Below are 17,033 nucleotides of genomic sequence, written 5' to 3'. Positions count from 1 at the left end.
ACACATTGCTGTCTGTTTTCCAAGTAGCTCTTTAGCCAAGAGTTAGCTATACCTCGTATCCCATACTTCTCCAGTTTTCTCACTAATATGCTGTGATCTATTGTATCAAAAGCCTTCTGTAGGTCAATATAAATACCAATAGAACACTTGTCATTTTCAACTGCTTTAGTTATTTCTTCTACCATCTCCATCACTGCACATGTAGTATTTCTATTTTTCCTAAACCCATACTGGTGTTCACTCAGTATTTTGTATTTGCCAATGAAAAGATCCAGTTGTTTCACAAATAGTTTCTCTAATATTTTTGAAAATTGAGGAAGTAGGGACACTGGTCTATAATTGTCCATTTGATGTTTATCTCCATTTTTATATATTGGTATTACCTTTGCTGGTTTCATATTATTAGGAAAAACACCTCTTTGAAAAGACAGATTGCATATATAGGTCAAAGGTTTTACAATAGACTCAATTACTTCTTTAATAATTACCATATCAATGGAGTTTATATCAGTTGATGTTTTGTTTTTGAATTTACTTACAATATCAATTATATCAAGTTCATTTACCCCACAAAGGAACATATAACTGATATTATCATTAATAAGATTATTAAACATATATTTTTTTATTATCAGGCACAACAATTTTGCTGGCCAAAGTAGTTCCAACACCCACAAAGTAGTCATTGAAATCTTCAACAATGCTTTTTACATTGTCCACTTTAGCATCTGAGCTATTTAGAAAATAGCTTGGAAATTCAGAATTATAGCCTCTATTTCGAATCACCAGAATCACCAGAGGCCTCACGATACAATCACGATACTTGAGTCACGATACGGTAGTATTGCGATACTAAATATATTGTGATATGCTGAGTATTGCGATATTAATATTGCGATATATTGCGATTTATTGCCATTTTTCAACTGCAAAGTAAAACTTTGTCAACTCGTTTTATCTAATAAAATAAAGTTCAGTCTGTTTATCTCACTTCAATAATTTTTATTGCAGAACATGGTATTTTCTCAAGCAGACAGATGTAAACACTGTAATCTGTGTTGCATGTACCTGACAAACTATATATATATTCCAACTTAATTGAATGCACATGTGTGCGTGTGTGTGGACTACTGTACTATTACAGGTATTGAAATTAACAATGCAACTTCCTTATACAAAAAAAATATATACAAAAAATAAATAATACATATATATTTTTTAAGAATAATTAAATATCGATACTTGGTGTCCCTGTATCGATACAGTATCGCCACGCAAAGTATCGCGATACTACTACGTATCGATTTCCCCCCCCCACCCCTAATATATATATATATGGGTAGGCAGGATGGCCTAGAGGTAAAGAAGAGGTAAAGAAGCCAGCCAATAACTGAAAGGTTGCCGGTTCGATCCCCGCCGTTCGATCAAAACTGCTCCAGGGGCGCTGCACTACGGGCGACCCTGCACTCTGACGTCTCTGATGAAATGCATATGTGTGAGGGACTGTGTGTAACTAGGAGGGATATGAGGACTGTGTGTAACTAGGAGGGATATGAGGACTGTGTGTAACTAGGAGGGATATGAGGACTGTGTGTAACTAGGAGGGATATGAGGACTGTGTGTAACTAGGAGGGATATGAGGACTATGTGTAACTAGGAGGGATATGAGGACTATGTGTAACTAGGAGGGATATGAGGACTGTGTGTAACTAGGAGGGATATGAGGACTGTGTGTAACTAGGAGGGATATGAGGACTGTGTGTAACTAGGATGGATATGAGGACTGTGTGTACCTAGGAGGGATATGAGGACTGTGTGTATGTGTAACTAGGAGGGATATGAGGACTGTGTGTATGTGTAGCTAGGGGGGATATGAGGACTGTGTGTATGTGTAACTAGGAGGGATATGAGGACAGTGTGTATGTGTAACTAGGAGGGATATGAGGACTGTGTGTATGTGTAACTAGGAGGGATATGAGGACCGTGTGTATGTGTAACTAGGAGGGATATGAGGTCTGTGTGTATGTGTAACTAGGAGGGATATAAGGACTGTGTGTATGTGTAACTAGGAGGGATATGAGGACTGTGTGTATGTGTAATTAGGAGGGATATGAGAACTGTGTCTATGTGTAACTAGGAGGGATATGAGGACTGTGTGTATGTGTAGCTAGGAGGGATATGAGGACTGTGTGTATGTGTAACTAGGAGGGATATGAGGACTGTGTATGTGTAGCTAGGAGGGATATGGAGACTGTGTGTACGTGTAACTAGGAGGGATATGAGGACTGTGTGTAACTAGGAGGGATATGAGGACTGTGTGTAACTAGGAGGGATATGAGAACTGTGTCTATGTGTAGCTAGGAGGGATATGAGGACTGTGTGTATGTGTAACTAGGAGGGATATGAGGACTGAGTGTATGTGTAACTAGGAGGGATATGAGGACTGTGTGTATGTGTGGCTAGGAGGGATATGAGGAATGTGTGTATGTATAACTAGGAGGGATATGAGGACTGTGTGTATGTGTAACTAGGAGGGATATGAGGACTGTGTGTATGTGTAACTAGGAGGGATATGCGAAAAGACACATTTGAATTGCCTTGTGTACATATAAAGTATCCAAGACAATAAAGTAATCTTCTTCTTCTATATATTCATACAATATTTAAATATACAGATATAAAGAGATAATGTCTATAGGGTTTGGCTCAGCCAGAGCCTGGAGGTGATACTTGGGCAGCAGAGGAGATAGGGAAGACCTCTTTCTGCAGCGCTCCAAAAAGAGCTCAGAGGATGTCAGTCCAAGCATGAGAGGGACACGGATGTTGTCATCCCTGGACGTGAAACGATGGAGGAAGGCCAAACACCTTGGAGCCTGAAGCTTGTCCAATTGGAACCGGAGAGTGGAGTGAGTCGGGAACAGTCAGAGTCCGAGGGGAAGAGAGGGACGATTAGAAGCTACTGATACCGTCTCATGCAGTTTGATGACTAGGTGTCGCAGGCAGCACTATGCCCGTCACTCTACTGCAATTAACCAGTAGAGCTCCAACACTAATGTTTCTGCAGAATGAAATAAGCCAAAAATAAGATACATTTTTTTTTATCCACTTTTTCTCCTTGTTTTTCTATTCTTCTCCCATCCCAATTTCGTATTGCCAATTCTCCCCTCCCCTGTCTTGAACATTGCTAGACTAATGCCCCCCACTGGTCGGTTGTAGTGAGGACCAAGCCTTGCTACACGTGTCCCCTCCGGTACACGAGGAGGCAGCCTGTCGCATCGTTTCACCAGACAGCGCGGACTCTCAGTGGCGAGGAGTAACGCGTGGGAGGCTCACGCTGCCCCCAATACTTCCTGTCTCTGCTGTGCAGGCGTCACCCAACCGACCTGTAGGAGTCGCTGTCCACAACGTCCAATCCCCACCCATCGACTTTCCACCCGCTACCTCTGCCAATTGAGATAGTATGACGACTGGCCCAAGCCGCAGGCAATGCTGACACCGGGATTCTAGACCGGAGTCTCTTGCATTGGTGACGAACGCAATCTCCGCTAGGCCACCCAGCCACCCATAAGATAAAATTTTTAAACATTTTCGTTCACCTGACACCATGGCATAGGCATAAGGTATGATATGACAGCATAATCGATCTATCTAAAGTAAAAGTATGCATTCATTCTACATGATGTTTGTGTATTCCAGTGCTTGGGAGAGCATTCAATCCCAGAGGCAGTGACCTCTATAGATTATGTTAAAGTGATATGTGGTCCAGTCATGCTGCTCTGATTACATCCTCTTGAAGTTGAAAGTATATAATCTTCATACATACTTGTCATGTTTTCTATGCAAAATCTTTTTCTTCAAAGTAACTAGTAGCTGATGGGTTCAGATAAATGTAGTGGAGTAAATAAGTAGCTGGAAATTGTACTTGAGTCAAAATATGTAGTTACCATCCACCACTGCCCATGGGGCACTGACGCACTCCGGGAGCAGCCTCGGCTACCTAACATTAGCACGATTCTCCTACATGTAGCACCTGTTTTTCATCAGCAAAAGCACCGCGACCGAAGCCAACTACGACGTACAATAGCGGCCCGACTGTTACAGTCAAAAGGAGCGAACGCTGTATCGTTGCTCCCAGGACGACTGGGAGCGATTAAAAAGCTTTAGGTGCAAGTACGTAGCAGAGTTCCATCGCTGGGCTGGAAAGAGTCGGTCAACTGAGCGGAGTGGGTGTCTAATGATCTGCAGACGAAACGGCATGAGAAGACCCTCACCGTTCAGGCACAACTGACCCCAAGACCCGCTGGAGCCTTTTGTTTTACTTTTGAAAGTAATCATCACTATTGTCGTATATTATTCAGTGCATGCATCACTTTTTTTTTTTTTATTTATTAGTAAGATTTATTATTTCTGTTCATGCTACTTTTTTTGTTGACCTCTTCTGTCTTTGACAATGAGTAGCTGCTTGGTCAACTTTGCGATGCGTTTCATTATACAAAAGTATAATGGGTGACGGGTGATGCGGAATTAATCTACCGTTTAATGTGATATCCAAACTCAAACTCCAAACTCATAGCCAAGCTCAGGGACCTGGGCTTGAACTATGACCTCTGCCAGTGGGTCTTGGACTTCCTGACGGGCAGACCCCAGGTGGTGAGAGCAGGCAACTGCACCTCCTCATCCATCACCCTCAACATAGGGGCCCCCCAGGGCTGTGTTCTGAGTCCCCTCCTCTACTCCCTGTACACACACGACTGTGTGGCTCAGCGGAGTAGCAACACAATCATCAAATTTGCTGACGACACAGTGGTGGTGGGCCTGATCTCTGCCAACGACGAGAGGGCCTACCTGGAAGAGGTCAAGGTCCTGGCGGGATGGTGCCAGGAAAACAGCCTCTCCCTGAACGTCAGCAAAACAAAGGAGATGATTGTGGACTTCAGGAGGTCGGGGGTCAAGGACTACAGCCCCCTCAGCATCGACAGGGCACCGGTTGAGAGAGTCAACAGCTTTAAGTAACTCGGAGCCTACATATCCGAGGACTTGACATGGACCACACACATTGACAGTGTTGTGAAGAAGGCACGACAACGCCTCTACTTCCTCAGGCGCCTAAGGAAGTTCCAAGTCAGTCAGAAGATCCTTAAGAACTTCTACTCATGTATAATAGAGAGCATCCTGACTGGCAACATCACCTCCTGGTTTGGGAATAGCACTGCACAAGACCGAAGCAGACTACAAAGAGTGACACGTTCAGCCAAACGCACAATTGGAGGGGGGCTCCCCACCCTCCAGAACATTTACAACAAGCGGTGCAGGGGCAAGGCTAAGAGAATCATTAAAGACTCCAGTCACCCGAACAACTGCCTCTTTGAACTGCTGCGGTCAGGCAAGCGATACCGGAGTCTCAAGGCGAGCACAGAAAGACTCAGAAGAAGCTTCTATCCCCAGGCCATCAGGCTGCTCAACGAACAATGAACACTACACAACAACAACCATCAAACGCACATAGCACACACATCCACACGCACACACTCACTTTAAACAAACACACTGTAGCACCCACTCCCCACACTTTATAGCACACACTCACTTTAAACAAACACACTGTAGCACCCACTCCCCACACTTTATATTTATTGATGAAGGATTGCACTACAACTCGTACACCTTACTGTAAATTGTACCTAAATTGTACCTCATCCCATTTCTGCTTTGCACTATATAGTATTGTACATTAGTACACTGCATAGTATTGTATATTATATGGTAACTCAGTTACGTCTATTCTGCATCGAACATTGTACATATGTCTATACTAAACACTGGGACCTCATTTTCTACTTCTAATTTACATGCTATACTATGTTATTTGATACTATCTTGCCTAGCACAGTCTCTGGAGCGTAACAGTAAGAAGCATTTTGTATGAAAGTATTCTGTACTTCTGTATGACAACTATTAAAGAAACTTGAAACTTGAAACTTGATATCCTCACTGAATCCATCACCACAAGCTAACTCTCATTTGCTGTGTCTCTTTCAGCCTCTGCCTCGCAAAGGCGAGGAGAGATATAGATGAAACTGCAGTCAAAGAACCTCACAATATAGTTTAGCCCCAGGACATATTGGTGCCATTTCTGTAAGTATTTCAATCCTTTATTTAAACCCGAAAGGCAACTGAGGTCTCCCTCATTCACAGTCACGTCGAGTGTACATACAGCAATAAGCAAAAAAGAAAAGCATATAAAATCACACAGCATATAAAATCATACAATCATGCAAATCATGATTGTATCATGCAACAATAAGACAACAAGGCGTAAGGATGACAAATCAATTCAAACATGTGACAAAGGAGAATCTCAAGCTTTAACGGACCGTTGGAGTTCATTCCATGAGCTAGGGGCATCATAGCAAAATGCAGATTTATCCTGTTTCCGAGCAAACTCAGGGGACCAGGGAGTCACTACAACGGGTTCCATAGGTTCCAAAATTCCATTCCAATAATGATGTAGTATTAGGAGGTATGCAGCTTACCAATAAGGGCCTTAAAAATGAACAAACACCAGAGTTTGTTGCGCCTCTCTGTCAGAGAGGGCCAACCAACCTTCTCATAAAGGACACAGTGATTAGTGTCATATCTATCACTAATGATGAATCGGAGGTATGTGAACATCGTATTCATTATGAATAACAGTGTTTGTCCTCCCAAATATGTCTAGTGCTTGCTGAATTTCTGCTACCATCAAATATCCAATCAGGTAATATAACTTAATTGTCTATATGCAGCAGTCTATCTCTTGACTGAATGAATTGCCACCTGCATAGTTAACTACTCTCTCATCTTCTTTTTCCCTAGATAGAAGTCCCTCTTCTCTCTGAGTCTGTCTCTGGTGTGTGTGTCCATAGGGAACATGGAGAGCCAGTTTGATAGCGAGAGACGACCACATGTATGCCTCCTGTGATAGATGTGGAGTCGACTTGTTTTAACCCCACAGCTACTAAGAGATCCACCCAGGTCTAGTATAGATGTATTATTTCTGACTCTAATCATTGAAATGGTCGTCCCCTTGATGAAATGCATTAATGTTGTGGACATCAGCAATATCTCCTAGTGTCTTTTACTGTCAAATTTCAAAATGTTACACTTAATGCGTTGCTGATACTGGCCGATACACGCCAACATCGACTCTTTTACACTTCAAGCACTGCAAACATGTACGGCATCATAGGGCTTGTATTCACAAGCTACCATGTAGGCTACCATGTAACTGAGGCTCCTGGCAAAGGTAAAGCCCTACCTCTCTCCCAAAGACCTGGAGAGGGTCATCCATGCTTTTATATCGTCCAGGCTGGACTATTGTAATGCCCTGTATGTGGGTCTCGACCAGCTCTCCTTGCGACGCCTGCAGCTAGTGCAGAATGCTGCTGCACGCCTCTTGACTGGCACAAAGAGGCGTGAGCGACACATCAGTCCAGTACTGGCTTCCCTGCACTGGCTCCCTGTTCGTTTCAGAATTGATTTTAAAATAGCTATGTTTGTGTTTGAGGCCTTAAATGGTCTGGCCCCTCAGTACCTAGCTGAACTCCTCCATCTTTGTACCCCTGCTAGAGCACTGAGGTCAGAAAATGTATTACTCTTAGATGTCCTGAGGTCTAGGCTAAAGACAAAATGTGATCAAGCTTTTGTGGTGGCTGCCCCTAAAATATGGACACGTCTTCCACTGGTAATTAGGTCTGCCAAGACCTTACACAATTTTAAAACACAGCTGAAGACTCACTTGTTTTTATTGGCGTTCTGAGGCTTGGTTAGCCAAACATCCCTGGTCCTGTCGTGATTGTTTATTTTGTTTTTAAAAATGTATTATTGTAGTTTTTATGACTGTGTGTGTATACTGTATTTTGTATTTTCCTTTAGTATTTCTGTTTTTATATTGTATAGCACTTTGGTACAACTTTGATTGATTTAAATATGCTTTATAAATAAAGTTGACCTTGACCTGTAACTACTGCTTCATTGGGATCTATAGATCAATAGGATCACTGACCGGGCCATATTCCCCGTACCTGGCTAACTGAGTTAGCCGGATAATTTTCAGCATAGCTTGACTTAAGCCAGACATTTCCGTTCCCCGACGTCGGATTTTCTAAGTCGCTATGGCAACAGATCGAAAAGTTTGAACCTGCTCCGGAGCAGGGTTTAGTTCAGTTAGCTGGATGAACCATGGCCACGCCCTTGCAAAGAAATGCCAGCTCGCTTGCTGAAATAATTATCACAGTGTAGATCTGCATTATACCATTCTGAATTATATTTTTGTGCTTCGTTTTCCTAGAGGGGGCTTTTGAAATGTAAAATAATAGACCTAAAATGCTGATAATAAATCATATTCAGCCTATAGATTTACTTTGTCCTAAATAATGCACGTCATATTTATACGGATACGGTGCTCGGAATCGCGATACACACAGCATGTGGTTATTTTAATAACGGCGCATTATAAATGTGAATCCCGCAGGGATATTTTTAATGAATGAAACCTATCGGCCGTTTGGCTCTGATTCGTTTCATATTCTCGACTGTGGATGTATTTGCTTAACGGAGCGCCCGGATTGTGTTTCATTCAAGCATAAATTGAAGAGTCTATGCGTGGACTGTGGATATGAATTACGAGGAATCGGAATCTGTGGATTGTTGAATTGTATCACTGTCACTCACACGTTATTGTGATATTGTAACTGGGATTAAAATGTCTGATGAGATGTGCTGTTTGACGGATTTGAGAAATTGAATGAGCCGTTGACATTAATGCATTTGAGAAAATGCATTTATCTGTTCAAGCACTGTTATCTGATGATGAACATGTGTCACTGGTATAAACCAAAGGTTAATCAATTCAATGCATGTATGGATTATGTCCAAAACAGATTAAAACCTGATTAATAGTGAAACTGTATAGGCTCCAAGCCTCTCTGACACGTTATTTCGGGTCGCGCCTTGAAACTTTGGGAACCATGTATTTATATATAAAGTACATGATACCTAAGCCGAGCGCATACAGTACAGATATCCTCATAAGCATCTATTAATTCGTATCAATTCTGAATGAGTTTAACTAATTATTTTTCCTAGCAATAGATCTCATTCGATTATTCATTCCATTAAGCCTACTGCCAGCAGGCACATTTAAATAAATATAATCTGATTGATTGGGGTAATGAGGGACTTAACATTTGCCTATAGATATGCATTTAACTTGTCGGCGAGGCTATTGAGCCGTACTGTATTGTACCCATTCTGCAATCTGTTAATAAAGTTTGAAATCAATCAATCAATCAATCAATGCCGTTAGAAAATCAGGATTTCTGCGATCGACATCTGCTGTCTTTTCAGCTGAGGCGGCCGCGCGCACTGATCCTGAGTATCAAGTCTGGTTCGAATTAACGAGACTGAATCAGTGTTCGAGGAACAGGGAAAGCCCGGATTCAAACATCCCGTTAATTGAATCTGGATAATGGGACTTTTGATCGACTTAGTTGAACCAGGTACGGGGAATAGGGACCTGGCTTTACCATCTCATTATTGTAATTTCAATAGGAAAAGCAGATTCTCGATCACCTCTTCTAGAACCCATAATACACAATATTTTGAGGAACAGTCCTGGTCTATTATTCCAATAATTCTACACAGTGTAAATAAGTGGTCTACATGTTAAAATAATAGCTCTACATTCCAACAGTGTTTGGTCAGTAACATGGGTCTCCCAGTCCCTCCACTCTGCAGTAAACACAAAATAAATGCTCTGGTATCCTGTTTCCACTTCATCCAGTCTTATCCAGATAACTCACACATCGCAAAGTAAGAAATAAAATAAATAGTTTTAAGTAAACAAATTTCTTAGTGCAGTAAGCCAATGTCTATTGGCAAGATTCCTTGAAATAAGTCAAACATATGTATGGTTCTCTCTCCTGATTTGATCAAGTGGGGAGGGATACCAAAACATGTTCTGTTTACTGCAGAGTTGTTAGGAATCGGTAACAGGTAGGCTCAACCCCGAAGGGCATTTAATAATATGTTGCAAAAATTAATGCACACCAGTGTGTGTGCGTCTTGAGCCTGGCGGGTGGGCAACCATGACTGGTGGGAAGCACGGGAGTGAAGCTGTGAAGACAACGGAGAGAAAAACGGGGTAAGTCTTCACAGCGAGGGGAAGCACAGGGGGAAAACACGAAGAAAACATGAGACATCAAAAAACCATGGAACGGGTGGATACACGAAAACACAATGGGAGTAAGGTTAACATATAAACGACGAAAAACATATTCAGTGGGAGAAATATCAAGATACTTGCCAGGCCATCAATAAACGAAGATCTGACGCTGATGCATGGAGATCCTGGTCTTCTTGTAGGGTGGTGTGGTGATTAGATTGCAGGTGCGGAGTCTCCATCCATCAGCGTGATGATTCTCAGCTGTGCCTTTTGCACACCTGTTGAGCGCATGCCAAAGTGCAGGGAGTGAATGGGACAGACACGGGGTTAGAGACAGACACAGGGGTGTGTGAGGGAGACAGAGAGGATTGTGCAGGTGGAACCATAATAGGACCCCCCCCCCCCCGAGCAGGAGACTCCTGGTGACTGCCCGGGGCATCCGGCTGGGCTCCGTAAAAGTCACTGGGAGACATGATCTGGGGTCGGGGAATCCAACTCTGCTCCTCTGGTCCATAACCCTCCAAATCCACCAGGTACTGGAAGGAAGCCCCGACCCTGGCGACGGAACTTCAGGAGTCTCTGAACCGCCCACTGTGGGTGACCATCTACCAGTTGGGGGGGGGGGGGGTGCAGGAGCAGGTGGGTACGCGTCTATACTTACCACACACAAGCAAGTTGTCCTTCCGCATTCCCGTTTTGCGCTCTGATTGGCCATGCACGTTTCTGGTCATGTGACATGTGCGCCCAATCGCATGACAAGCAGTGTCTTAGCCCATTTCCGCGTCGAACAGCCTGCAAACGACCTAACGCCTAGTTTATCACTGGTTAAGCTTAGGCGACTCTTTTGCAGTTGGTTAAGGTTAGAGTTTGGAATCAGGGCTGGCGTTCTATTGCCATGCTCTAAGACAAACTCTAACCTTAACCAACTTCGAAAGAGCGCCTAAGCTTAACCGTCCAAAGAACTTGCCGTCACACGATTGGGCGCACATGTCGCATGACCAGAAACGTCAGTGGCCAATCAGATCGCGCAAAAGGACAACTTGCTTGTGGTAAGTATAGATGCGGTGGGGACGGGTTGCTGGTGATGTAGGGCTTGACCCGAGAGACAGGGGACACCGGGTGGATACGTCGGAGAGAGTGAAAGTGGGGGAGGGGGACGTTGAGGGGGAGGTCTGCAGTTGACAACCACACCTGTTGGCCGACCTGGTACTCCGGGATCGGCGACGGTTGCCGCTCCGGGTGGTCCGTGCAGAGCGCGCAGAGTTCCAGACCCGACGACAGCGGTGGAGTTGGGCCTGGACTGATGGTACCGACGCTTCAGCCTCCTGGAAGGGGAGTAGAGGTGGCTGGTATCCCAGGGAGCAGTCAAACGGCGACCGGCCGGTGGAGTCATTGACCAATGGTGCTCAGCGAGCATGCTCCTGGAGAACACCAGGATGTCGGTAGAGGACCACGAAAATGTCCAACATGTCCCTCAGCAGGTCGTTCATCAGCGCCTGGAACACTGACGGCGCATTGGTGAGTCCGAAGGGCATCACGCGGTATTCGTAGTGGCCACGGGGGGTTTTGAACGCCATCTTCCACTCGTCCCCCTCACGAATCCGGACCAGGTGGTATGCGTTCCGGAGGTCCAACTTTGTGAACACGATGGCTCCGAGGAGGGGTTCGAAGTTGGATCTTATGAGGGGCAGAGGGTAGGTGTTCCAGATGGTAATGGCGTTGAGCTCACGGTAGTCAATGCATCCTTCTTTTTGACGAAGAAGAACCCCACTGCCAACGGGGAACGAGAGGGATGGATGGTACCTTCGGCCAAGCACTCTGCAATGTAGGTCTCCATGGCTGCCTTCTTCGGCGTGGCGAGGTTGTAGAGCCGACTGACCGGGAGCTTGTTGTCGGGGCAGAGCTCTATGGCGCAGTCGTAAGGCGGCCGGTGGGGAGGCAGGGTACGGGCTCTCTCCTTGCTGAAAGCCTCGGCATGGAAGAGAGGTTGGAAGGAGCAGGGAGTGGTCAAATGTGACACATTGTCGAAAATGTTTACCAAATGTGTTTGTTTGTATATAGTCTCTGTATGGATTTGTCTGTCGGATTTAGTTGCTGGAGAAAATGACATGTACTCTGTGCCCTTTGTGGTTTGAGGTCTTCAGATTAACAAGCTGAAATAACCTGTTCAGAATTGGTTCCCCTGGATAATGTCACAATAGGATGAATTGGCTTTGATTAATCAAATAGCTGTGGCGTTTGGAGCCGAACATCATTTTACCTAATGTACTGCCCAGTTTGTAACAATATGTTCCTCTTGGGTGTGGGGTAGCCAGGCAGGGAAGGAAACAATTAATAAAAAATCTGGTCTGCACTGTTCCCACCGTAAACAGTGTGCTCAATACAGCCCACAAAAGAAGAAAGAGGTGCTTGAAAATAAATAATTACAGATCTAGACATGATTCTTTCCAAGGGAAATCGAACAAACATATTCCACAGAGTCGAGGAATTCATATAAGACTGTTGAAATGATACATAACATGTCTCCTTTCAAATGTAAAATGTCATTATGGTGTCTATAGACCTGTTCGCTGATGACGTCATGACAATAATCGTGCACAGACCTGAAGCAGAAAGGAACGTAATCCTGGTCAGAACAATGGGGCAGACTACAATATATTTGCATTTGTTAGCCATGCTAGCGATCTAAACAATCAATCCATGCCAAAGCTAGATATGTAAAACAAAAAGGTGAACGACTCACACTCACAGCCATGCTGATTTGGCAAAATGACATCCAGCCGTTGACAACCTTTAGTCAGGGGAGTGTCATGGTTTCTCCATAGAGCCCCGTTGTACTTCTTTTGGCGCAGTAGCTCGCGCAGGTAGGGGGACATTTTGTCACGTGACTCAGTTGGTATTGCTGATTGGCTCGAACACAGTATGTTTGTAAACAGCGAACATGTCTATTATTCCAGGAAAATACAGCCCAGTGAACTTTTTACATTAAGTATTTGATACATCCGGGGATAAATACATCATAATGATATCGCACATCTTATCTCTCAATAACTCTCAAATGAATGTGTACAATAGTTTTGGGATTATGTGTGTGAGATTATGAGCATAATACATTCAGCTTTTTTTTGGCAGAGTGTTCCCTTATGACCAACACCATTTAGAAGATCAGCCCATCTTTTTTGGTCAGACTTTTTCGGTCAGACCTCAGTCTAGAAGATTTGTCTTGAAGGCCTTGTTTGAAATGTCCATTTTAAATACGTGTGATTGTATGATTCAAATACTGTACTGTTTGACTACCTTCAGAGTAAAGTAAGGACGTTTGGTCTCATGTTACCTTCATGTATGGTAACCGTCCCTTGTGGTTTGGGGGCCCCAACCTTTTAGATCATAACGTGGCCAGAAACAGTGCCATGTCATTACAGGAGGCAGGACAATTTCATGCAGGTATTTTATAATCAGGTTAATTTGTATTTTTATCATATTTATTAACATGTCTATTTTATGTCTACTTTATCATCTTCTACCTATTTTACATAATATTGTATGCTTGCACAATCGAAGCAGGCATGGCCAACCGCATTTCACTGTATGCCCTGGTATGTATGTGATAAATAAACCTCTTGAATCTTGAATCTTGAATGTCCTGCGCTGAAGCTATGGTGGACACACTCATGTGTGCAAGTACACACACACACACACACACGCAAAGTCCTAAACATCAAAGCTCCCCAGATGATCTATCTATGGCCCAGGTGTTGCCCTGACAGCAAACATACAATTCTAATCAGTGAACCAGGAAATGGAGAGAGAGGGAGAGGGAGAGAGAGAGAGAGAGAGAAAGAGAGAGAGAGAGAGAGAGAGAGAGAGAGAGAGAGAGAGAGAGAGAGAGAGAGAGAGAGAGAGAGAGAGAGAGAGAGAGAGAGAGAGAGAGAGAGAGAGAGAATGAAGGTTGATCTTGTAGACCCTTCCCTCTCTCGGGGTGTGGGTTGTACTACTTTCAGAAAGCATTAGGGACCCATGTACTCTAATTGTATTTGAAAGGGTGAGGCCCAGGTTGTGACAATCCCTCTGGCCCCTCTACCCTCCCCTGTGTCACTGACCCACGGTGGCCTTAGGTCCCCCTCACCCCCCCCCCCTCTCTCTCTTCCTTTGTTCTCCTCCCACTCTCTCTGAGAGCTGACCCAAGTTCCCATCAGAGAGCACTGGGGTCCTCTAAAACAGGGTCCGCTTTAATCTGTTTTAAAATCTGTTAGTATAGAGCACGTCTCTCGCACGGTAGTCCCATCTCCCTGGTGCAGGGAATATTTAGTCTATTCTATTCTCAGCATCCAGCGATTGTTTGAATGTGGGTTTCTAAATCATTCCAAGGTTCCAAGCCGCCAGGAATACGCCCCCACAGTGATTAAAGTAGTCAAAATATTGTGTATCTATGTTACAGTCAATATGGGAAAACAGAGATTTTGTACATTTCCGGGGTTACATGCACATCAGGTCTGTAAATTATGAGATTTTTGAGGCCAATAATATGTCAATAAGGTTCTAATACAGTGAAAAGTTGATAGTTTCTGTCCTAATCTGATTAAACATCCACATCTTTTTACGCATGTTAACCCTTACTTTAACCCCAACCTTAACCTCACTGGAGATGTCATGATCATAAAATAATGATCACGCAGATACTTGTTTCAAGTATCAAAATAAATGTGCAGCGTACTAACCATGCCATGATTGCACATGGGAGGACCGCTGTGGTGTATTTTCCTCTCAAATCTGTCCCTGTGTGGTTTGTTTTGAAGAAGCTACAATAGGGTGAACAACCTTCCAAACAGATGAATATGAAGATATCTTTGTTGATAAAGCAAGCTTTGTTTGGAAAGGCTTTCCTTTGCACCATAAATGAACATGCCAACATTATGGGAAATGCACATACCATGTTCTCCAGACAAGAAGATAGATAGCTGTGCGTTCAGTAGTAAGCTATCTGGCTGCAAGCTAGTCTGGCTTTGCATAAATGAAAGGAAGCGGATACAGACCACTAGCCTAGCTTAAAACTCTTGTTGGCCAAAAACTTGTTTTTGGCTAGCTGATCAGTGTCTGCTTCCATTCATTTGTGCAAAGCTAGGCTATCTTGCAGCCGGATAGCTTTCTACTGAACACACAGAGAGGAAATTGGTATCTATCTTCGTGTCTGACTCTGGAGAAGATGGTGAGCGCATTACCCATAATGCTGGCGTGTTTAACAAGCGGGCAGAAAAGTGGCAATTTTTTTACTTGAACTTGAGGACTAGATACCTTTTTTGCAAACCAAAACAACATACTTTATACTTATAGCACATGCATGAGCCTGATCTCTTTTGAAAGATGACATTCTGAAGTTTCTATTTCCAGAATCTTTTTTTAACTTTTAGTGCTAACGTAATATGTCTGAACTTGAGTTGTAAAAAAACTTGCTACTCAAGTTTTTCTGTAGTAGTTAGTAGTCCAGAGGTAGTATTTCCCCAGAAGGTGGTATGGCTTACAAATCCAGACGGGGCCATAGCCTGAAGCCTTATGTAGTACATATCCAAATCCACATTTCATAAAGATCCATTCAGAAATGAGTGATTAGGAGTGATTTTGGTAAACTGTGTACAAAGAAAAACTCAGTTTTCTCATAGACTTCAATTCATTCGGCTGTTTTGCTCTTCATGTTTTCGTGTTTCTTTGTGTTTTTAATTTTTATTTATTTAGATCCCCATGTGGGCTATCCTTGGAAAGCCACACTCATTGGTTACAACAATCCACAATCGTTTTCGAGATCGGATCTAGATTGACGGAACTACTGCAGCCTGAGTCGGGAGTGGTATTTTGCGCAATACCGTGTACTTTGCACAAGCCTAAAATACCGGCATGTAACTCGAGAACCGCTGAACAGATTTTGGCCGATTTTGTCGCTATCGACAGGCAACAAATAAGCCTTCAATTCGATATATATATATATATTGTATTACAAAATATGCACACCCGAGCCACTAGGGGTCGCCAAAGTGCCTGTTGCAAAAAATCCGAAAAACTTCCCATATGAGGGACGTTGCAGCTTAAGAGGTTGCCTTTCAGCAGAAGCAGTGTGGATCCGGCCCAGTAGCACGCAATACCAATACAAAACAGGGGCTAAGAACGGACTTGTCCGCAGTGTCATGTATCTTCCCTTCTCTTCCGTCTCATCGTGTGTTCTGCGGTAATTCCTGCCAAGGTTTGGACATTGAACTTACAATGATATATCGATGTGGAGATCTTACTTACTAATGGACTACAACCAAGCTCATTGGCCACATTCCCAAAAAGCCATCCTCCCCCCCAAAAAACACGGATGTCAGCTAAAGCGCCAACTCTATGTGATGCTAAGAGCAGCGATTGGCCAGGAGCCCGCAAGGATTATTGGTATCTTATGGAAACGTTATGGGCCGACGGTATAAAACACGTCTTAAAAGAGAATGGCACCACGTTGGGGCAGAGTCTAAAGATTCTAAAGTGGAAATCTTTTCTGGCAGTGGTGCTACAGAGTGAGTGACATGTCTAATAGAGACCCCACCGTCCAGACCCCCCCCCCCCCCCCCCCCCCTCCCTCCACACACACACACACACACACACACACACACACACACACACACACACACACACACACACACACACACATGCCGAGGGTCGGAGACCATCTTTATGTGTGTGTGTTTGTGTAGGAAGACAGGCATTGTAGTAGAGCTGCCTGGAAGGATGAGTGCTTGTTGTTGCAGTGAGTCCAGGAAGAGTCCAATAGACGAATACCCCCCCCCCCACACACACACACACA

The 17,033-nt window shown here is 43.8% G+C and overlaps 1 protein-coding gene across 1 annotated transcript in view; it reads right to left on the bottom strand.

Annotated features, from left to right (window-relative positions):
• The window catches only part of col16a1 (collagen, type XVI, alpha 1), a gene marked incomplete at its 5' end in the record, with an annotated part of 142,539 nt that extends 130,942 nt beyond the window's left edge, over window positions 1–11,597 (bottom strand). Inside the window, 1 exon segment of the mRNA XM_084311911.1 lies at window positions 11,415–11,597. Within this exon segment, the coding sequence (XP_084168037.1) occupies window positions 11,415–11,597 (183 nt within the window).
• Window positions 11,598–17,033: the final 5,436 nt, after the last annotated feature.

Source organism: Notolepis coatsorum (genome assembly GCF_963971535.1).
Source record: "Notolepis coatsorum genome assembly, chromosome: 4".
In the NCBI taxonomy this organism is placed as follows: domain Eukaryota; kingdom Metazoa; phylum Chordata; class Actinopteri; order Aulopiformes; family Paralepididae; genus Notolepis; species Notolepis coatsorum.
This window is presented reverse-complemented; position numbering and strand designations above follow the sequence as displayed.